We start from the raw sequence: 24,438 nt of genomic DNA, 5'->3' as shown, positions 1-24,438 counted from the left end.
ATTCTCTATTAATAGTAAGTCATTATCCAATCAACACCTACATAGATTTAAATGACACACTAAAATAAAATTATTAGCATAGAAGAATTTTAGGACTTTTACCTTTGGCTTCTTTCCAAAGAGCCACAACTTGCCCTTGGCCTTTCCTACTGTGGTTTTGGCATCCATCTTCCCACTTTCTTGTTTGGATGCACTGATAGTCCCATCAGAAATGGTTCTATAAATATGCTGACTGTAATCTTCAAATGGAAAGTCTCCTGGAGGTTCAAATCCAGACTTGAAGGAGTCTACTACCATTTGAGAGTCCTACACATATGAAACATGTTTTTAAAACCATTTCATTTATCTTTAATACCATCAGCTTTCAAAACTTTACTCAAGAAAACAACAAAAAAAAAAATTTAAAGGGAAGAATTCTATAGTTATCATTAAAGGTTTAAAGTGAATAATTTGTTCCTGTGGATTAATAATAAACCTTAAATATTTTAATCCCAATAAAAATACTAATTTATAATCACGTTAACACTTTATAAATGAACATTTTTATTTCATAACTTCAACCCACTGAAATTCATCTGAGGACAAGTTAGTTGATAAGAAAGATCTGACAGAAGGAATACAGGAAGAGGTTCTACTCAAGTAGAAATTCTAAAAAGTTTCAAAGAAAAAGGCCTCTAACTGCAAAAGAGAGTAAGAGACAAGTAGAAAGGCTTTCATTCATCCAAATGGGAAAGGATAAAAAAAGTATCTTAGAGACATGTTAACTTAGCAACAAAGAAAGATCTCACAAAAAGTATTAAATACAAAAAGCAACTTTAAAAAATACAAAGTTTAGTATAATTTCCCTAAAACTTTAAACCTCACATAACTACTATATATTGTCTTTGGACAAACCTACCAGGATCCCAACGTTCTACTGACACCTTAAGCTCATTATTTTCAAGCAGAATACTTTATCTCTAGGAACTCCTCCAGACTGGACCCCTAACCACTACTCTTTTGTGGCCTATTTCTGTTAATTGTGCATTTCACCTGTCATTTAGTCAAATGTTATTCATAAACCACACTTCAGTTTTGTCATTAATGCTACCCCTACCAATATGAAAAAGGAGAAGGGACTTAACTATATTTGTATTCTTGTATCCAGCCATACTGACATGTAAACGTAATCTCTGAATTCCCAATTAAAGAAACCAAAACTTCTTTTATTTTTGTTTAGTTTATTAATTTATTTTGGAGAGGGGACGGGAGAAAGCAAGCAAATGGAGGGAGAGGCAAAGGAAGCATCTTCAAGCACACTCCCCACTGAGCACCGGGATGGGGGGTGGCTGAGGGAACCCCCATGGGGCTTGATCCCAGGACCCCAATCTCATGACCTGAGCCCTGAAACGAAACCAAGAGTCTGCCACTTAAACAACTGACCCACCCAGGCACCCCCAAAATCCTTTTATTTTTAATTTTTAAAAGATTATTTATTTATTTATTTGACAGAGAAAGAGAGAGAGAGAGAGAGATCACAAGTAGGCGGGGGTGGGGGGAGCAGGCTCCCTGCTGAGAAGACAGAACGATGCAGGGCTCAATCCCAGGACCCCAAGATCATAACCTGAGCCAAAGGCAGAGGCTTAACCCACTGAGCCACCCAGGTGCCCCAAAAATCCTTTTATTTTTACAATTTAAATTAGAATTCTATGGGTTACAGGAAGGATGCTAATTAACATAATACCAATTTGCTATGAAGACTAAAATATGTGGTACATATTTGGTGACCCCCAAACACTGGTTCTCTTCTCTTACTCTTTCCTCATAATCTGTTTTTGCCAACCACCATCCTTTCTGGTCACCCAATCAACATTTACTGAAAAATGACCAGGTACAAGAGTCTTGCTAGACCTTCATCAAGATAGAATGTGACTGGATATACTTCCTCAAGGGGAGCAGGGCTATGCTGTTCTACTTATTAAAGCCCTCTGCCCTTTTTCCCATGGGCCATTACTTCATACATTACCCATGCTTCAGGTGTCAACTCTTATATTAAAAGCAATTCCTACAATAGCTCCACATCTATTTCTTTCTCTTAATTTTCACTAGAGTAAGAATATAATACAGTTTGTAACCTACAGTTCACAGGTTGCATTATACTCTTAGAGTAGACTTAGTGAGTGGAGGAGAAGGATTAGAACTCTTTCCTTTCAGAACTAGAATTTTAGTGTTTAGAATGGTCTAAATAGTGTTTAGAATATAATTTAGAATCAGGTACTCATCAATTACTTTGCCCCTTTCCTAATTCATTTCACCATCACCAGCTGCATACCTAAACCAAATACACTTATTCAAATATAATCATATAGCACTTACTCTTCTTTCATCAACTGATTTTGCGGCGAGAATCATTCCTTCCAAACATTTTGAAATGATAGGAATAACTTTGCGTTCTGAGTCTGCAAATCCTCTGTAACACTCACTGAGTTTAATAGTCCTTCGTTCATCCATTTCTTGTAGTTGCTAATAATCAGAAATTTTTTTAAAAAGGGAATACTGAATTTTCTTTTCATGCTGAAGTAAACCCCACCTACAAATTAAGGATTCTACAGTAATAGTTACATTGTTGTTAATACTTTTTCCAGTGCTACAAACTTAAAATACTTAAAATTTGAGACCTGTTCTGTAACAAAAGAAAAAAAAAAAAATCCAGCCTTTTAGCACATCTTAAAACCAGGTGACACTGGTTTTCAAGTATTCTAAAGGCACCCACTAACAGGCTACCAGCTCCCTACCTCTTACCACCTCCACCTTTCATTCTTCAGTCAGAGCAGCTGTGTATGTGTCCAGGGAAAGTTGCACTTGAAAAAAAGAATTCTAATGCTCTCCCCACCCCCCTTTTAAGCAACTGACCTATAACATATAAATCTGAGATTTCTAAGCCCTTTAGTTAGTTCAGACTACTTCCCTAAGATCTGGCTGGACTAAGGATCCAGAGTTGACTGAATACCAACAGGTACTCAGACCTACCGCTAAGTCTACTGCTCAGAGTGACTGTCAAAGGATTGGGGACACAAGATGAAAAACAGGAAGCCATATGGTGAAAATGGTATATACAGTGGAATTCCCACAGTTCAAAAATTCACTGGCACATGACACCAAAGAATTATGCTGTGATAAGTGAAGCCAATAAATTAACGGCATTTCTGACATTTAAAATCTGCCAGTGCTACAAAGCCTTTCTTTCTCCTAGAAAGCAGCTACACTGCTCAAATCCCCAAACTCACATAGCCTTCATACCAGTTTTTCCTCTCTAATTACTTCCCAAAGCCTGTGGGTTTATTTTGACACTCACATTTTCACAAAAGGAACTACTCCCAGCATTACAAAATGGCAAGACTGCTCCATAGCAAGGTCTAAATAAAAGGATCAGCCCAAAACACAGAAAGTGGTTGATCTCCAAGTTATGGTCTCCCCAGAACATGAAGGCTTAGCTGAAGAGCCTAGAAAAGCACCCAGAGAGAGGACTGGCAGGCTAGATACTCTGGATTAAATGACTGGAATATGATATCCACTCTAGCCCACTACCTCTAACTATGCTCCCTTTGTACTGCTAATTTGGTTAGAATGAAAAAGAAAATATATTTGGGCTCACGACTCTTTCCATATAAGCTCTGCTTTCCCACATTACTTTCAACACCATTTCACTTAATCCCTGTTCTCTAAATTCTTGTCTTTTGTAATAAGCAGTAACATAACTTAGCCCTCACAGAAATTCTGGGTTTTTATCTCAGGCTGTTTGGCAACTGTTTATCATCAAATGATAATGGATGGAATTTGTACGCAAACTTATGGCCTAAATTACATTTATGATCTCGCAGCTAGGAAGACAAGCAGGCAAAAACTGGGATAGCAAATCCACTTCATAAGATTTATTTCTGCCACATGGAATAATGCCAGAGATTCGGGTATAGTGTCAAAAAGCTACATCCCAATTCTTGTCAAGCAGATTACAATGTACAATTCCAGTGAATTCTTCCCTATGTCCTAATGCTCAGTGATATGGTATTAAACTTTATCTAGAAAATGTCATTGTTTTAGTGGACTGTTTATTACACTAATCATAAATCTATAGGAAAATTTGTGATTTCAAAGTTAGGAAAAATTTACTTTGCAAATCTATAATCATAAAGGAAATTCGTATCACTAATCCTGATGACTAAAAAATATAAAAACATTCTGGCTTATTCCTGAAATTTAAGTTTCATTTCTGAAGAACAGCTCTTCCAACGGTAAAACCACATTAATTTCATAAATCTAAACTTTACCTTGTAAATCTGAGGAATCACTACGTAGAAATGTTTGTGCTGTTCTCCATTAAAGTTCTGTAACTGTGCCGCATATTCATTTTTATTTTCATCAGCCATATGTGTACGCAGATTCAACTGCTGTTTGGCCTAGAGACAAATTGGTCCAAATCATTACCAACAAAAATAATGAAAAAAATCATACCTAATTTGCTTTTCTAAAAATTATACCAAAACTAGACTTTTTCTAATTATTAGTATCATTTAAAATTTAAAGAGATGCTTGCAGACCGTCTGGCCAGAGCACTATCCTTTGCAACATCCCCTTTCTCTTACTGCAAGAGTCCACCCTCTTGAAATAATCTGTTCAAATGAAGTTTCTCCTTACCAAATCCAGATTTTTTTTAATTAAATAAATGACAACATTATGGCCTGACTTAAAACAGGATGCTCTTAATCAGAAGCGAAAAACAGTACAGAAATATTTTAGACAATTAAAGTCAGTAGTGAAATATGCCTTCAAACATAATCTACTTATATCCAACTAGAACCACAGTGGAATCAAATAATGATAAAATGTTAATTTTGGATAAAGTAATACTTGACAACGATTTCCATCTCTATAAAAAACCAGAGGTACTTTAAGGATTATTTAGAATACAGTTGTATTCATCTCAAGCTCTTATAGAAGTATTTTTTGAATGAGTCAGGTTAGCATCATCTATATTGATAAGAATGTTAGAATACAAACTTAACATAAAATCATTAATTTCAGATTTAATGAAAGGGAATCTAAATAAATTTCTCAACTGTTTAAAGTAGTAAGAAAAAACTAAGTAGGAATTCAACTCAATTTTTTTTTTTTTTTTTAAAGATTTTATTTATTTTTTATTTGACAGAGAGCGAGATCACAAGTAGGCAGAGAGGTAGGCAGAGACAGAGGGGGAAGCAGGCTACCTGCTGAGCAGAGAGCCAGACATGGGGCTCGATCCCAGGACCCTGAGATCATGACCTGAGCTGAAGGCAGCGGCTTAATCCACTGAGCCACCCAGGCGCCCCTCAACTCAATTTTTTAGTGTTTCAAGGAATAAATCATGTTATACTACAGTATTCTGGAAATGGTAAAGCACATTGTGAATAAACTTCATTACTTTAATTCCATTTTCTGCAAATGGGAGTCTCTAGCCTTCTAACAGCAGGTCCATAAGTTATTCGGAATTCAGAAACAAACTGACCTATGGAAATACATGCTAGCCAAGACATCAAATTAGCCCACAAAAATGGATTTAATCCACAGGGTACTTGAAGATTACAATACTTAAGTACTACAGAAACAAAACAGCAAGCCCAAAGTATTTCCACAGAAAAATACATTTGAAGTTCCAATGTGAGACCTTAAGTACACATTGCATTTATTTCTTCTCCCTTTCTCCCTGCTCCCACAAACTATGATGGAATACAGTATTCCAAATTATTCCCTACTCACAATGGTTCCATCAGGAGAAACCATTTCTGTTCTAAAGTCACTATCTGTGATTGCCAAAGCATGGGGCAAAGGTTCCAGCAAGGTATGTGGGAGTATAACAATAGAAAGCTAATACCAACTGAAGCTTCCTCTAACATACAGTGGGCTTCATACTAATTGCCTTCTCTCTTTTATTTTTTAATATTGCATTAAAAATCCTTTAAATTTTTAATTGTGGTATAATACCACAAAACATGTAACATAAAAGTGACAATCGTAGTCATTTCTAAGTGCACAGTTCAGGAGTGTTATGGTAAACTCATGCTATATTATTGCTTTAGGAAAATCAGTAAGTAGCTTGCTCCCTCTTCACTTTTTTTTTTTTTTTTTTAACTTTTATCAATAGTTGCTCAATTGAAACTATGATCCCTTCCCTCCCTGGTCATTTACAATAGAATTCCTCTACTCCATAGTTTTTAAAGCAAATACTCAAAGTTTTCTAAACCTCTAATAAGTAAGGGAACTGCAAACAAATGAACATGAAAAAGGAAATTATGAACATGAAAATAAGTTAGGTCAAACTATTAAACATTTTATATCTGGATTTCAAAATACCTAATTGTTACTAAAGATCTCTTTACAGACAAAATGAAAAAAAAGTTAAATGAGAGTCCAGTTAAAGAGTTCCTTAACTTGTCTACTACATAAACTATGTATTCAAACAATGTTTAGTCAAAGGAGTTTTTAAGGAACCAGTGACAATAAGAAAGGATGAATCCCATGTATTAAACAGTGCTGTTTCCAACTGTTGTGGTCCACATTTTTATCAAATAATGGTAACACATCATATGCATGACATGATGCTGGAAGGAAATGAATATATGGATGATCAAAAGCAGGATCCAAAAATCTTCACAGCAGAGCTGAGTCTAATAACTGACACAGATGTACATATGCATTTAAAATACCAACAGCACAATTTCTGAAACATGTTTTCATACCACACTACATATGAAAAAACATTGGGTTAACCATAAACTCAATGGGAGTCCATCCAAACAAGTGGTTAATATACATTTAGGCCATGATTAACATAAATTTGGTGTTCAAAACAAGGGAGGCAATCAAACTCAGAACCAGTAAGACCATACCTGTATTATTATATCCAATCAGAAGTAACATAATTTATGTGGGATATTAACAAATTAACAGGTATCCAAAGGAAAATAGTTAACTTGAAAGTATTTCCTACATAGAATAAAAGAAACATGATGGTTTATCTAAGGGTAGAAAATAAGCTACAAATATCTAAAGAGCTATTAGGAGGAAAATACAGATTTGATATGTTTCTGGTATCTCAAAGAAATTTAAACAGAGTAATGAGTGGGATCAATATAAGGAAATGCTAACGCCGGCGGGGGGTGGGGTGGGGAGAACTGCCTTAAGACTGTGTATTTCCAACAAGATGGAACTTAATATCATTAGAGGTTTAAAGTCATTAAAAATCAAGGAGAAGGGGCACCTGGGTGGCTCAGTGGGTTAAGCCTCTGCCTTTGGCTCAGGTCATGATCTCAGGGTTCTGGAATCAAGCCCCGAGTGGGGATCTCTGCTCCGCAAGGAGCCTGCTTCCCCCTCTCTCTCTGCCTGCCTCTCTACCTGCTTGTGATCTATCAAATAAATAAATAAAATCTAAAAACAAAAACAAAAAACCAGGCAGAAAAAATAAAAAGCCTCACAAGCTATACTAGAAGGCCTTTAAGGTAATTGTAAAATCTGGATTTTATTCAATTTTGTAGCTTTAAAGTAGTAAAGAAAACGGAAATAAATCACTACTCCCTTCCTTACTTTTTTCTTGTTCTAATCTTATAAAGAATTATAAAATCCTAAGTTGAAAATATACAATGGTGTATTTATATATTTGGTATATATATTGGTATATACTCCACAAAAATGTGGAGTAAGGTTCAAAATCCCAACACTTCAGCTCCATCACTAAGTCAAATGTTCTAAGAAAAAGAGCATATAGCAGGAGAGAAGGAAAACCTAAGCAGCCTAAGTTACAGGGCTGATTGTACAAACAGTTAATGTTACAGAACATCTGACCCAGGTCAGTTAGTGACAAGAGAGTTCAGTTTCCCAAAATGAATGAATTAATGAATGAATGAATGAAACGAACAAACACACACACACATAAACAGCTAACATCACATACCTCTGACACTTTGATCTTGTTTTGCCTTGTGTCAAGTTGGGGAACCACACTACCCAACTCCCATTTGCACACCCCATCAACTTACCTTAGACTTTTTTTTTTTTTTTAATATATTTGTCAGAGAGTGTGAGCACAAGCAGGGGGAGAGGCAGGCAGAGCACACAAAGGGAGAAGCAGTTTCCCTGCTGAGCAGCAAGCCCAGGGCCCAGGACCCTGGAATCGTGACCTGAGCTGAAGGCAGTCACTTAACCAAATGAGCCACCCTGGCATCCCTTACCTTAGACTTTCTATTGTTTTGGAAGAATAGAAACTCATTCTCAATTGCAACCATTCCTTTCTTATGCATTCTGAATGAGTTAAGACATTAGAATAAAATAAAGTAACACATATTAACTACTTTTTCAGACTAACTTGTAATATGGAAGTACACAAATATTTGTATATTTTAGGTTTGGACATAATTTTTTTCTTGGGAAAACTACCAATACAAACATTGTAACTATTTTCCATATGTAAATAATGATATTTTGATACCGAAGTCAGTTTGGATTATTTCTTACCTTTTCAACATCTGCCTTGGTTGCATTAGTATCATTATCCAATCTTTCGTAACTCTGTTGTGCCTTTTCCGCCTCTCTACATTCTCTTTCAAATTTCTTTTTACTCTGTTTAAAAAATTAAAATATCACACTGAGATACAGAATTATCTCATTAAAAAATAAAATGCTGCAACTGTACATTGTATAGAATTACATACTAAAAATAAAATTTTTCTAAATTAGAAAGGAAATGTTAGCATTATAATCAATCCATATGACCTAAATATCAGACATAGACTGTGAAGGAAAAAAAAAAATCACAGCCATGTCTGAGTTAATATATATAATATACTTCATCATTTGCCAATAAGAAAAAAATCACACGTATTTTATAATTTTTTATTATAAGCTCACCTTCAGGAGGACTTTTTGGTTTGTTTGATGTTTTGTGTTTGGTTTTGCAGGTTTGTTTAGCTGGTTGGTTTTGGTGTTTGCTTTTCATTTTTTGTGGTGGAATGTAGAAATGTCCTCCCTCCAAAGTGGCTTCAATTTGTTTCTTCAGGGTGTCCCAGGAATACCGTTAGCCCAGAACCAGGCCTTTGAAATTTTCACTTAATTCAAATGACTATGACTTTGTAAAAGCTATTCACAACAGAGCTGTGTGATAAGGACCATATTTCCTTTCCGGCATACTTCCTTTTTTTTACTCCTGGACTTAGTTTTTTATCTTTGCTTAGTTTTCAACATATTTTTTTCTAATTCCACCGTAGTGTGCACAGTTCTTTAAAAATCTCCTCAGTTAATTCAAACATATTCAGAATTCTATCCATTTTATTTTCTTAAAGATTTTATTTATTTATTTGACAGACAGAGATCACAGGCAGGCAGAGAGGCAGGCTCCCTGCTGAGCAGAGAGCCCGATGCAGGACTCGATCCCAGAACCCTGGGATCATGACCTGAGCCGAAGGCAGCGGCTTAACCCACTGAGCCACCCAGGAGCCCTTCATTTTATTTTCTTAATGAAATCTCTTCCAAAGGCCTTGATCTACTGAAATTTGGACTACTTAGCCAAACTAGACCTATTGCATAGCTGCTTCCTTAAAAATTCCTTCACCATCATTGCCAATTCCTTTCACCTCCCCTTTTGACAATTCCACACCTTCCCCATTCCTGGTTCCTTATTTTGCTAGAATACATTCAGCAACAGCTTCCTAAAGGATCTGCAGGAGGTAATTTTCATTATTTTCATTTTCATCGTTTTCATTTCAAATTTCTCCATGGCCAAAAAAACCTTTGCCATCACTTTCAACTGATAAAATCTGGCTGGGTATGATGCTGTCAGAAGTTGTCTTCCTTCAGTAATGTATAAGTACTAACTAATCCACTATCTTCTGGCTTCCTGATCCCATTCTGATTCCTGATCCTCTGCATAAAACATGTTTGTTTTGTTTTCCATTCTGGAGGCTGGTAAGCATCTTCTCTCTCGTAACGGCTCTGAAATTTCAGGAAGATATGTCTTGCTCTGAGTTTACTGTGCTGAGCACCTAGAAAAACCTTTCAATCTGGAAACTCGTGTCTTTCAATTCCGGGAAAATTTTCTTGAATTATTTTTGTCTGTCCATTTTCAGGGTTTTCTCTTTTATAGAATGCTTATTACCTTGAAAATGAACCTATAGGATGAGCCCTCTAATTTTCTTGTATTTTCAATTTCTATCATTCTGCTCTACTTTGAGAGATTTCTTCAATTTTATTTTTTTCTAATGTGTTTTTCATTTCTACTATCCTAAAGTTCTTCTTTGTGTGTGTATTCCTTCTTTGACAGCATCTTATTCCTATTTCACAGATATAGTATCTTCTCTATTCCCTTTCAGAATATTAATAGTGTTTCAAATGTTTTGATTGTTTTTGCTATTTTCTATTTTCTTTCACAGTTCTTGTTTCTTCAAAGCTGCACCCCCATGCCAAAGTTTTGGTCTTTATTATTTACATTAGTTGTTTTCTCTAAATGTCTGAGAATCCGTGCCTCTCTGTTCTTATTTTAAAAGCTAAATTAAAGTTTTCTACAGATGGGGCTTTTGGATTATTGTCTCTTCCTCTAGGGTGATATGGCCGGTCAGTTCCCTCGGAGAAACCCTACTATTGTTAACTGTAAGTCTTTCCTCTCAAGCTAGTTAGATTCCCCAGAGGAGACTCCTCAATTTCTTACCTGGAAAAACATATCCCTTGCTACTGTATTCTGAGAATCACTCAAAGAAAGCAGAGGATGTCAACATTTTCTATGTAGCTAACAACCTCATTAGAACAAGTTAGATGTCTATTTCTTATCTTGGGGATTACAAAACTACACACGGGGCAAATCTGGGTTCCGAACCTCGTAACTACAAGGTCAAAGCCTAAATTTTTCACAAGACACCTCTCCTCCTTTGACCTTCAGACAGAGACAAATTTCTCTGCTGACTCCTTTGACCAGTGGGCAGAGTTCTTACAGTTCATGTTTCACTAAAGGGCCAGTCCTTTGAAGGTTCAAAATTTTACACAGGTTTATCAGTTCCAACTCTCTACAACATATAGAGCTAAAACATCATCTCTGTCCCAGTATATTAAAACGTAAACCCTTACCAAGGTCCAATAAACCACCACACTCTAATACCTCTGCCTTTACTCTTCAAATGCCACTGTATCTCATAAACCTACTGCTCTGGCCTCTAGTTTACCCTTTTTCTAGCAGTTAGTAATAGATTTCCCTTTCTCTTCTCTTACTTCTAAGAACTTAAAATACAATAAAAAATATTTTAGATATTATATCAAAGTATTCGTAGCCAAGAGGTCTCTGAGTTAGCTCAGATTGTCATATAGCTAGAATCAGACACACCTATACAATTAACATAAATAAATGTGCGCAGAAAATTTTACAAATTCTTTAAATGTACCATTTTGATTAGTATAACAATACCAAATAAGACATGTACAATTTATTCAAAGCACATAAATATATCTGAATGCACATAATATTCAGAATGTCACTTTCCTATTAAGACTAAATTTCCACATTAAAAATAAATTTCCACATTTACTTCTCTGAAACTCAGTTCACACTGTTTTCAAACTGAGTAGCTACAGGCTACTAATTTTATTTCAATGTGAAGCTACTATATACAAAATTACTTTTGTATTAGTCATCTTATTATTTGTGAAAAAGAAACTATTAATTTCAGTGCAACAGCAAAAGAATCACTAGTATAATATTAAAAATACTAATACAGTAATATTAAAAATTCTCCTTCCCTGAAAGATATCATTATAGAATATAGGAATACACTCCAGAAAAGACTCCCCTTCCTTCCACCCTTTACATGCCAGACTGATCAGCAGCCAATTCTATTCCTCCACCACTTCTTAGAAGAGCCCACCTCCCAGGGTAAAGCCTGACAACAGCTGATACTTGCTTTACCAGCCTCCCCACAGCTGGAGCATGGTCAAGTAATCTAATCCTGTCAAAGGTACCCATTAGGAGGTCTGCTGGGGATTTTCTCAAAGTTTTCCCTCCCTAATAAAAAGGAACAGTTAAAAGAGAAATGCTCTCTTTTTACTGCTTCTGCATGCAGCTGAGAGGATGTGGTGCCTGGCAGCTTAAGCTGGTTGTTGACCATAAGGAGACAAGCCTGAGGAAAAAAGCCAACATAGTCAAGACATAAAAAGTGGACAGAGAAAGCAGAAGCAGCTTAAGTATATCACTGAGCTACTGAACAGCACTGAAACTGCTCCATTTCTGAGCTCTATTCTTAACAAATTTGCACGCTTTGTTACCTGAGCCACCTGACAGACCTGGCATCTTTGATACTTCTATCTTGGTAATTTCTCATCATCCCTTCAAAATCTTCTTTGCAGGCTCCTCTCTTCTGCCCTCATCTTAAATGCCGGTGTGGCCTATTTTCATTATCCCAAGGTTAGTAACTGTCTTTTTAAATATTTTCCTCAACTTTCAATATGCGTCACTTACTCAGCCTGTCTCTTCCACTTCTTTATCTCCTCTCAATTTATTTCAAAAATGTTAGGAATTTCACAAATTCATTTCCTTGATTAAACAGGAAGATACAGAACTAAGAAATGAGATCCTGCACATACTTCTACATATTCCACAAAAATTGTATTTGTCTGCTCCCTCACTAGACTGCAGGTTAGACAAAAACAAGGACTATGTCACTTATGCGTTTTTTTCCCCACTGTTCACTTTTTGACCATGACTTAGTACACATCAACGATACCTTCAATAAAATTAAGTTGAGCTGAACACACCTTTAATGGTATTGTTAATGCCTTAAGGAAATCATTCTCACATTTTTTTTTCAATGCTTCTTTCTTATGACCCCTCTAACTTATGGTTAGTAACTGCCAACTATTCTAAAGACAAGTCAGCACATATTAACAGGAATAATTTGTGCCAACACAAGTTTTTAAAGGGACCAATGACTCATGAGTGTAGGAGTCTGTTATTATGTGTAAATGAAAACACACATACATCCACACTCATTAGGTGGCAGATACTAAGAATGCTAGGTAAGGTAATTTAAAATTTAATAAATGTAAACACTCCCTAAAAGTCTTGTTAAAACCAATTAGAATGAAAATGAAAACAAAAATGAAATGGACTATTAATATAAATAAGAATTCTCAATTAGCACAAGTGTCTACAATCATATATCAATGACATTTATATAACAGAACTTTTAGAATACGTGATTTCAGGGCGCCTAGGTGGCTCAGTGGGTTAAAGCCTCTGCCTTCGGCTTAGGTCACAATCCCAGGGTCCTACGGTCCTGGGATCCTGGGATCAAGCCCCACATCAAGCTCTCTGCTCAGCAGGGAGCCTGCTTCCTCCTCTCTCTCTGCCTGCCTCTCTGCCTACTTGTGATCTCTGTCTGTTAAATAAATTTAAAAAATCTTAAAAAAAAAAAAAAAAGAATACGTGATTTCAAGCTCTGAATTTGTGATTTTAAAAAAAAGGAAAAAAAGGCCAAAAACATGTATATACATGAGGTTTTTAAAATCTCAAATCTAAAAGTCCTTAGCGCAAACTAAATTAATTTAACATGGGAAAAACTCCCTTTGGCATAATTTTCAAGAAATAATGTCCATAATAAAAAATACGCAAGTAAACAAGTAAAGAGTTAGCTGCTTGCTAACCTGAGAGTTCAGAAAGAATATATTTAATATTTTATTTATGTATTAAGAAAGAGAGCCTGTGAGTGTAGGGAGGGGCAGAGGAGGAGAGGGAGAGAGAAGGAAAATCTGAAGCAGACTCTGCGTTCAACAGGGAACCCAACACAGCTGAAACTCATGATCTGAGCCAAAACCAAGAGTCGGATGCTCAACTAATTCAGGCAGGTGCCCCCAGAAAGAATATTAGTCTTATTCTATAGAACATAATGTGGTAGAAAATTTTAAGGAAAGCAGACAACAATGTTCCTTACAGACATCTTGTTTTTCAAATGACTGCATGCCAGAATATTTAAGAGAAAGCACACTAGCAAGCACCTTTGGAAGTCTGGGGTTTTGTTTTTTGTTTTTTGTTTTGTTTTTAAAGATTTTTTATTTGAGAGAGAGAGAATACACGTGAGCGAGTGAGCACAGGGAGGGGCAAAGAGAGAGGGACAGAAATTCTCAAGCAGGCTCTCTGCTAAGCTGGATCCCAGGACCTCAAGACCACAACTTGAGCTGAAAATAAGACTCAGCCATTCAACCAATTCAGCCACCCGGGAGCCCCCACCCTTGGAAAGTTTTTTTTTTTTTCACCCTTGGAAAGTTTTTATAATAAATAATTATTACACTTTTACAATTTTACCTATAAATACTACCAAATATTTTCTTTCCTAACATTTGATGGTCTATGACCAGGAGCCCAGTACTAGGGAGATTTACATTACAGAATCACTAAACTGGAAGAAACATTTCATATAATCTAGTCCACTGTCTTCATCTTTCATAGGCTAAAGAAATCAAAAGACAGAACTAGATTCTAAGTCTCTGTCAAATGGTCTTCTGAGATACATCACTATTAATACTCCCACTACCCCACCCTCTTATCAATATTTTATAGTAACTACTGTAAAATCAAAAAGTATATTCCTAAACTATTAGAGTTATCTGAAGTTATCTGAAGATTACAGAATTGGTACAATACAAAGCCATATAGAAAAAAAAATGACAAAATGATTTCACATTCTTTGCACCAATGTCAAAGAGAATAAATACATCAAGAAATATTAAACTCAAAAGATGTGAAGCATAGGAGAATTTGGGGCTAAGTAGTCTATAAAACTATAAGCATGAAAACATTATAACCTACATTATCCATCTGTTTCCAGCACATGTCAAGGTACTGTTGAGCTTTCCGTCCCTCTTGAAGATGCTGAAGATCATAACCAAAAAACAAATAAAACAAACAAAAAATTATATTTGAATACTAAAATTCTAAAAACTCCCCCAAACCTTTACTTTTCACTTTATTTTTTTGAGGTACTAATTATATAACTCTATCAAGAACTAGGAAAAGACTATTAGTAAAGCAAAACTCACTAAAATGAGTTTATCTGAATAATGAATATTATCTGAATACTTTAAGTATATCCTATAAGACAGATATAATCTCTAGACAAAGATAGGACTTGTCTTGAATAGAGGTTGACAAATGTTTTCTATAAAGGGTCATATTTAAATATCTTAAGTTTTTGCAAGCCATGTGGTCTTGGTTACAAATACTCAACCTTTCTGATATAATACAAAAGCAGCCACAGGAAATACATAAGTAAATGGGTGTAGGTGTGTTTCAAGAATACTTTAATTATAGTCAATGAAATGTGAATTTCAAACAGTTTTCACATGCCATGAAATATTCTTTTGACTTTCTTTTCAACTATCCAAAATATTACAAACCATTCTTAGCTCATGAGGAACGAAGAAAAAGAGCCAGTAAGCTAGATTTGGCCCATGGGCTATAGGTTACCAAATCTTGGTCTTAAACCCAAAGGATCACAAATTAGCAAGAGTATCTTAAGAGAATTTTAGTTAAAAGAAACTGAAACAGCAAACCAGTTTATACTGAATGTTACTTTAAAAAGCAAAGTAATCATGTGAAAATATTTCATGTACTATATAACTGAATGAAAACAATAATTACCATTTTCCTTTCAGTTTTCAGATCATGAGCATATCTCATTAATTCACCATAAACTCTGTGCGCCATTTCTTCTGCTACTACTTCTCGCTGTCCTGCATAGTCATTTAACTCGTTAAGGATGTTAAAAAAGGCTATACACGAGGTAAACCTGACAAAAACAGTAAAAAATGGTGAAATTTATGTATTTTTTTCTTTAAAAATGTTTTCCATGAGGTATGGATTGAGCCTCACACTTGACAAATTTTAACATACTCAACCTAATTCTCTGCTAGTAGCTCCAAATTAACTCTATATGAAAAGAATACTATATTTAGCTCAAGTTGTATGTTTGTATATCTTCAAGTAGTCTTAATTTATAAATAAAGGGATATATGGGGTCAAAAAATAGTAAGAATACTACCTGCAGGTTCTTTTGGCATACTGGAATCTCTTAAGTAGTCAATTGACTGGCCTGAGCTGGGGAATGAGCTGGGATTCCTAGGACTGGCAGCTGAACCTGTTGCAGAGATGATGTGCTTGCTCTCGAGGACAGAACCTGCCAATCATACCACTCAAATGCATCTCGATGGCTGATCTACAGAACAATTTTGCTATCAGCTCTGGACACAGCTGCTTGTATGCCTGCCCACATCCTGAATGGAAGTAAAGTGCCATTATGGTTGGCACCAAAGAGGGGTAGGAAGGGGCAATAAGGGTAAAAAAATGTGTGTGGAGGGAAGGAGAGAAACAAAGAGAATTGCTGTATTAACATGTACGGATCTATTCTAAATACACTGCCTGAACACTCTTTCAGCTGAAGGCAAGTAACTCAGATAATACTCCATTAACACTAAACTTAAGAACCCTAACAACTAACAATAATACACAAAGTTGTTTTAAGTCTAGTCTCTTTGTTTCTATATTTTACAACCATCCACATATCCCTGTTTAAGACTACCAAAAAGCTCATTAGCAATTCCTAAACTTTTATTAAGAGTTCCAAGGTTACTCTGAAAACCTTATTCCTTTTTGTTATCCCTTTAAACTAACCAGCTAAACTGTTTTAATACCTGTAAGAGTAAAAGCAAGAATCTGACAAACTAACAACTGCAAAATGAAGTATGCGGAAAATACCCTTTTCTTTTGAAGACTAAATCACTCAAGTACAGTCCCAGTCCACATTTTACTTGGAAACCCATACTTTCAACTATTTCAGAAAACTGAGCCCAATGAAATATTCTTTCTTATTAGAATAAATACTTTCTTATTTAAGAACATGTGATTTTTTAAATTACAACTTTTAAAAATCATCATAAAGGGCTACCAGCATATTTATTTTACTAAATAACAAAAATATAAGTTTTTTTATTTTAATATGCAATAATAAACAGGTATATAATTTACCTTGGTTCTTCATCTTTGGAGGAACGTTTGGGACAGTACTTCTTAACCAGATTTCTACAGGAAGAAAAAAAGTTTTTTAATGTATAAAAAATACTACTGTTAACCGTAAGAGACTCTTAATCTCACAAAACAAACTGAAGGTTGCTAGGGGTAGGGAGGTAAGGAGAGGGTAGTTGGGTTATGGACACCGGGGAGGGTACATGCTATGGTGAGTGCTGTGAAGTATGTAAGCCTGGCGATTTGCAGACCTGTACCCCTGGGGCTAATAATACATTATATGTTAAAAAAAAAAATACTATTGTTGAAACTGAAATATTCTAAAAATTGATAATTTCATGATATCGAGAATTTAATGACATAAAACAAGACAGCAACATAATCCTCTACTACCATTAACATCAAATGATCCCTATACTTTTTTCTTGAAATACTGATACCTATAAAAAGAAATGTTATTTCTGTGTTTGTATGACTGTAATCATAATAATCTGGATGATTACGCTGTCAAATAATAGAGGTGAGAATAAGCAAAGTACAAAGAATAGAAGAAACAAATTTCAGTCTACTAAACTGAGCCAGAGCAAAAAGACAAGTATTTCAAAGAAATACCATCACTTTTTTGTTTTGCAAATCAGGAATTTTAGTATGAACTAAGAGTAACAGGCAAACAGATGCGACTCACAGGATAAAAGAACAACATCCTCCATAACTCTGCTTTTATGATCCTTAACATTCTCTTTTTTAAGCAAATTAATTATATTTATACTTGTTTTACTTTCTTTGCCTGCATCCATGTTCATTCTACACAGTCTCAGCCTAAAATGCTACCTTATCTTACCTTTGCAAACTCAGAGGAAACTAGAACATATACTGTAAAGTCAGAATGGACTACTTGGGTTTGAATCCTAATTGTTTTGTGTAGCCATCTATGTGTCCTTAGGTAATTTACTTGCCTGGTTTCCTATCAATGGCGATAACAGCACCTAAACACTATGGTGTTATGAAAATTAAAGTGGGTAACATTTGTAAAGCATTTACCAGTGCTTTGTACAGTTCTCAAAATATGGTCAATAGACAGTAAAGGTACAGACTCTTTGTTACAAAGCCACAAAAAGCTAAGTACAGAACGTGAGAAAAATTTGGCTGTTGAATCTAATAATTAAAAAACTGGTGCCTATTTTTATGTCTCCTTTTATGTAATTTTCCTAGTACTAAATTTTTACTGTATTTTACAAAAGCATTAATATACAATGAACTGGAAACTTACAAAGAAATTAATCCATCAACACAAATAATGAGAATACACTGCTTTAATCTGTAGGCATTTAAAAAATAAATGGCCCTATAGTCTTTCAAATAAATACTTCAAAAGAATCATTGTCTTAATTATTCTCAAATCATCATTGATTCATTCCACTTAATTCAGCTTATCCATTCTATATTTATCTACTATATGCTAGGCACTGTGCAAGCTACTGGGAACTTAAGAAATGAGAGAGTACCCATGCTCAAGATATTTATACTATTGAAAGAAGATAAACATATACCAATAATTACAATATACAGCATAATAAATGCTATGATAAAAGTAACAAAGGGTGCTATGATAGACAAGAGAAAGTCTTAACACCCTGAACAAAGGGGGAAAGAACAGGCAAGACATTGAGAAGGGTTAATATTTACCGAATTAATAAAAAAACTCACAATTAGGGCACCTGGGTAGTTCAGTCAGTTAGGCATCCTACTCTTGGTTTCAGGTCAGGCCATGATTTCACAGTCCTGGGATCAGACCTGGCATTGGATTCCACACTCAGTGGGGAGTCTGCTGGAGGTTTTATTCCTTGGTCCCTCTCCCTCTCTTACTAACTCTCTCTCTCTTTCTCTCAAATAAATAAATAAATCCTATAAAAATAAATAAATAAATAAAAATAAAAGAATAGATTAAGTGACCTTTGGGCAACATCAAACATACCAACATTTGCATTTTGAGGGTACCAGATGTTAAAGAGAAAGATAGGGAAAAAATTTATCTGAAGAAGAACAGCTGAAAAATTCCCTAACTTGAGGAATAAAACAGATATCCAGGTCAAGGAAGGAAAGAAAACCCCAAAGGAGATAAACTTGAAGAGGTCTACCCTAAAGCACATAATAATTAAAATGTCAACAATTAAAGACAGAATCTTAAAGCAGCAAGACAAAAAAGTAAATATTATGTAGAAGGAAACAATCACCTAAGTCTACAGTTTCAACTATTCAGTAGAAACTCTGCAGCCCACAGCATGATATATTCAACGTGCCAAAAACAGAAAAACAACAACAACAACCAAAAAAACAAAACAAAACAAAAAAAAACCCTATAACCAAGAATACTCCACTCAGTAAGGTTATCACTCAGAATTCAGAATTCATTCAGGAGAGAGAGTTTCCCAGGCAAACAAAGTTAAAGGACTCCATCACTACTAAGCCTACTTTACAAGTAGTGTTTAAGGGACTTCTTGGAGCAGAAAAGGCCAGAACTAGAAAATATTATGAAAGAAAAAATTTCACTAGTAAAAACAAATATATGGTAAAAATGGTAGATCACTCATAAAAGTAGTATGATGGTTAAAAAACAAAAGTAGTAAAATTAATTTTATCTACAATAATGAATTAAAGGATACACAAAATAGAAAGATGTAAAATATATATGTTAAATGCGTAAAACAAAGGGAGGGGAAGAATGTAGTGCTTTTAGTAACTAAAGTGACCATAGCATGTTATATATAGCATGTATACACAGCATGTTATACATGAACCTCATTGTAACCACAAACCAAAACCTAGTAACACATATACAAAAAATAAAAAGAATCCACCGAAACACTAAAAAAAGTCATCAAATCACAAAGGAAAAAAGCAAGAAAAAAAAAAAAAAGAACCAAGAACTGCAAAAACAACCAGAAAACTATTAACAAAACAGCAATCAGGATATACATATCAGTAATTATCTTAAATGTAAATAAACTAAATGCTCCAATCAAAAGACAGAAGGTGACTGAATAGATTAAAAAAAAAACCAAAAAAACAAAAACAAGACCTATCTATATGCTGCCTACAAGAGGCTCATTTCCGACCTAAAGATACATACAGACTGGAAGTAAAGAGATGGAAAAAGATATTCCAGGAAAATGAAAACAAGAAAAGCTGAGGTAGCAATACTTGTACCAGATAAAACAGGCTTTAAAACAAAGACTTTAACAAGAGACAAATACGCCCCTTACATAATGATAAAGAGATTAATCCAACAAGAGAATACAATAACTATAAATATCTATGGACCCAACACAGAAGTACCTAAATATATAAGTCAAACATTAATAGACATAAAAGGAGAAATTGACAGTAATACAGTAAATAGTAGGGGACTTTAGCACTACATTTGCATCAATGGATACATCCTGTATACACAAAATTTCCAAGGAAATATTGGCTTTGAACAACACATCAGAGCAGATGCACTTAACAGATACATACAGCATTCCACCCAAAAAGAACAGAATACATTCTTTTCAAGTATACATGGAACATTCTCCAGGAGATTATCACATTTAGGCTACACAACAAGTCTCAATAAATTTAAAAACACTGACATCGTATCAAGCATATTTTCTGACCACAACAGTATGAAACTGAAAAATCAATCACAAGGAAAAAACTGGAAAAAACAAAAACACCTGGAGGCTTAACAATATGCAACTAAGTAACCAATAAGTCAACAAAGAAATCAAAGAAAATAATACTTTGAGACAAATGAAAATGTAAACTTGACACTGAAAACCCTTGAGACACAGCAAAGGCAGTTCTTTAAGAGGAAACTTTATAGTGATAAAAGAAAAATCTCAAACAATCTAACCTCACATCTAAAAGAGCTAGAAAAGAACAAAACCCAAAGTTAAAAGAAGGAAGGAAATAATAAAGATCACAGCAGAAATAAATGAAATACTTAAAAAAATAGAAAATATCAAAACTAATAGCTGGTTCTTCAAAAAATAAACAATTAATAAAGCTTTAGTCAGACTCATCAAGAAAAAGAGAGAAGGGGGCCCCTGGGTGGCTCAGTGGGTTAAAGCCTCTGTCTTTGGCTCAGGTCATGATCCCAGGGTCCTGGGATCGAGCTCCACATTGGACTCTCTGCTCCGCAGGGAGCCTGCTTTCTCCTCTCTCTCTCTCTGCCTGCCTCTCTGTCTACCTGTGATATCTGTCTGTCAAATAAATAAATAAAATCTTAAAAAAAAAAAAAAAAGGAAAGGAAAAAAGAGAGGACTCAAAATCAGAAATGAAAGAGGAGGGAAGTTATAACCAACACCACAGAAATAAAATGGATTATGAGGCTACTATGAAAAAGTATACACCAACAAACTGGACAATGTAGAAGTAAGGACAAGTTCCCAGAAAAAAGCAGTATTTCAAGAATGAATCAGAAAGAAAAAGAATTTGAACACATTAATAACTAGTAATTTGACTCAGAAACAACGAAAAAAACTCGTAACAAAAAAAGTGTATGTATGAGCAAATGGCTTCACACATGAATTTTACCAAACATTTAAAAAAGAATTAATATCCATCCTTCTCAAACTATTCCAAAAAAATTAGAGAAAAAAAAAGGCTTCCAAATTCATTTTATATAACCAGCATTACCCTGATACCAAAACCAAAGACACTACAAAAAAAATAAAATTAGAGGTCAATATCCCTGATGAACATAATGCAAAATCCTCAATAAGATATTAGTCAACTACATTCAACAATAAATTTTCAAAAATTATTCAACACAATTAAGTGGAATTGATAGCAGGGATGCAAGAATGGCTCATATTCATAAGTCAATCAGACTGATATATCACATTAACACAACAAAGGATAAAATTATATGATAATCTCAAGAGATGTAGGAAAAGAATTCAACATCCATTCAGGATAAAATTGCTCAACAAAGTAGAGATATAGGGAGCATTACTCAACATAACAAAGCCCATACATGATAAGCCCATAGCTAACATCATACTCAATGGTGAAAAGCAGCTTCTCCTCTAAGATCAGGAACAAGACAAGGATGATCACTTTTGTCACTTTTATTCAACATAATACTAGAAGTTCTAGCCACAGTAATTGGACAAGAAAAAGAAATAAAAAGCATCCATATCTGTAAGGAATAAGTAAAACTGTCACTATTGACAGATGACACAGATACCCTAAAGAGCCTACCAAAAACTATAAATGAGCTAAGAATTAATGAATTCAGTAAAGTTGCAGGATACAAAATTAGCATACTGTTATTTCTATAAACTAATAACAAAGTAGCAGGAAGAGAAATTAACCCTATTTATAACTGCATCAAAACAAGTAAAATACCTAAGAATAAAGTTAATCAAAGAGGTTAAAGATCTATATTCTGAAAATTATAAAAAGATGATTAATGGAATTAAAGATGAAACAAATAAATAGAAAGATATTTCATGCTTATGGATTGAAAAAACGAATACTATTAAAATGACCATATTACCCAAAGCAATCTACACATTCAGTGAAATCCCTATCAAAATACCAGTTTTTCCCAGAACTAAACAATCCTAAAATTTGTATGGGACCAAAGAAGACCCTGAATAACCAAAGCAAACTTGAAAAACAAAGCTGGACATATCACAACCCCAGATTTCAAGATATACCATAAAGCTATAGTGCTCAAAACAGTATGGTACTGTTAAATAGCATAGATGCTTAGATACATGGATTAAGACAACAGAAAGAGAGCCCAGAAATAAACCTATGTTTATATGGTCAATTAATCCTTGACAGAGAAGGCAAGAATATACAATGCAGAAAAGCCAGTCTCTTCAATAAACGCTATTAGGAAAAATGGACAGCTATGTGCAAAAGAATGAAAGCGAACGACTTATTTGCACCATACACAAAAATAAACTTAAGATGAATTAAAGAAGGGTGCCTGGGTGGCTCAGTGGGTTAAAGCCTCTGCCTTGGGCTCAGGTCATGATCCCAGGGTCCTAGGATTGAGCCCCACACTGGGTTCTTTGCTCAGCCCCCTGCCTGCCTCTCTGCCTACTAGTGATCTCTGTCTGTCAAATAAATAGAATCTTTAAAAAAAAAAAAAAAAAAAAAAAAGGATTAATGATCTGAAACCATAAAACTCCTAAAAGAAAACATAGGTAGTAAACTTTTTTTTTTAAAGATTTTATTTATTTATTTGACAGAGAGAGAGATCACAAATAGGCAGAGAGACAGACAGAGAGAGAGATGAGGAGAAGCAGGCTCCCTGCTGAGCAGAGAGCCCTATGCAGGACTTGATCCCAGGCCCCTGGGATCATGACCTGAGCCCAAGGCAGAGGCTTAACCCACTGAGCCACCCAGGCGCCCCGGTAGTAAACTTTTGAACATTGGTCTTAGCACTTCATTTTTGGGCCTGTCTTCTCAGGCAAAGGCAACAAAAACAACCATCAACAAAATGAAAAGGCAACATACTAAATGGAAAAAATGTACAAATGATATCTCCAATAGAGGTTCATATCTAAAATATATAAAGAACTCATACAACTCAACACCAAAAAAACCACCAAGCAATCTGATTAAAAATGGGCAGAGCATCTAAACGGACATTTTTCCAAAGAAGACACAGATGGCTAACAAACACATGAAAAGATGATCAACATCACTAAACATCAAGGAAATGAAAATCAAAACACCGACAAATCACCTCGTACCTATCAGAATGGCTAGTACCAAAAAGACAAGAAACAAGTGTTAAGAGGCACCTGGGTGGCTCAGTGGGTTAAAGCCTCTGCCTTCGGCTCAGGTCGTGATCTCCAGGGTCCTGGGATGGAGCCCCGCATTGGGCTCTCTGCTCAGCAGGGAGCCTGCTTCTCTCTCTCTCTCTCTCTCTCTGCCTGCCTCTCTGCCTATTTGTGATCTCTGTCAAATAAATAAATAAAATCTTAAAAAAAAAAAAAAGAAACAAGTGTTAAACTGAGGGTTGCTGGAGTGGAGGCGGGTGGAAGGGATGGGATGGCTTGGCGACAGACACTGGGGAGGGTATGTGCTTTGGTGAGCTCTGTGAATTGTGTAAGACTGATAAATCACAGACCTGTACTCCTGAAACAAATAATACATTATATGTTTAAAATAAAAAGAAAGAAAGAAAGAAAGAAAATGGAAAAGAAGCAAGTGTTGGTGAGGACATGGAGAAAAGGGCACATATGCGCCCTGCTGGTGCAGCCACTGTGGAAAATAGTGTGGATGGTCCTCCAAATTTTACAAAATAGAAATATCAGATGATCCAGTAATTCCACTTCTGGATATTTACCCAAAGAAAATTAAAATACTAA

At 35.1% G+C, this 24,438-nt stretch overlaps 1 protein-coding gene across 4 annotated transcripts in view; it reads right to left on the bottom strand.

Annotated features, from left to right (window-relative positions):
• The window catches only part of FNBP1L (formin binding protein 1 like), a 100,723-nt gene that overhangs the window by 19,639 nt on the left and 56,646 nt on the right, over positions 1-24,438 (bottom strand). For 3 of the 4 annotated variants that reach the window (XM_059134879.1, XM_059134876.1, XM_059134877.1), the window contains exons 3-9: positions 17,063-17,116; positions 15,680-15,827; positions 14,849-14,911; positions 8,524-8,628; positions 4,308-4,436; positions 2,356-2,502; positions 103-306 (exon numbers count right to left, since the gene is read on the bottom strand). In XM_059134879.1, the coding sequence (XP_058990862.1) occupies positions 103-306; positions 2,356-2,502; positions 4,308-4,436; positions 8,524-8,628; positions 14,849-14,911; positions 15,680-15,827; positions 17,063-17,116 (850 nt within the window). Of the gene's footprint in view, positions 1-102; positions 307-2,355; positions 2,503-4,307; positions 4,437-8,523; positions 8,629-14,848; positions 14,912-15,679; positions 15,828-17,062; positions 17,117-18,766; positions 18,965-24,438 lie in introns of all 4 variants that reach the window. The other variant, XM_059134878.1, reaches the window with a different exon arrangement.

Source organism: Mustela lutreola, chromosome 10 (genome assembly GCF_030435805.1).
Source record: "Mustela lutreola isolate mMusLut2 chromosome 10, mMusLut2.pri, whole genome shotgun sequence".
Classification (NCBI taxonomy): domain Eukaryota; kingdom Metazoa; phylum Chordata; class Mammalia; order Carnivora; family Mustelidae; genus Mustela; species Mustela lutreola.
Note: the sequence above shows the minus strand (reverse complement) of the source record. Positions and strands in the feature narration are given on the sequence as shown.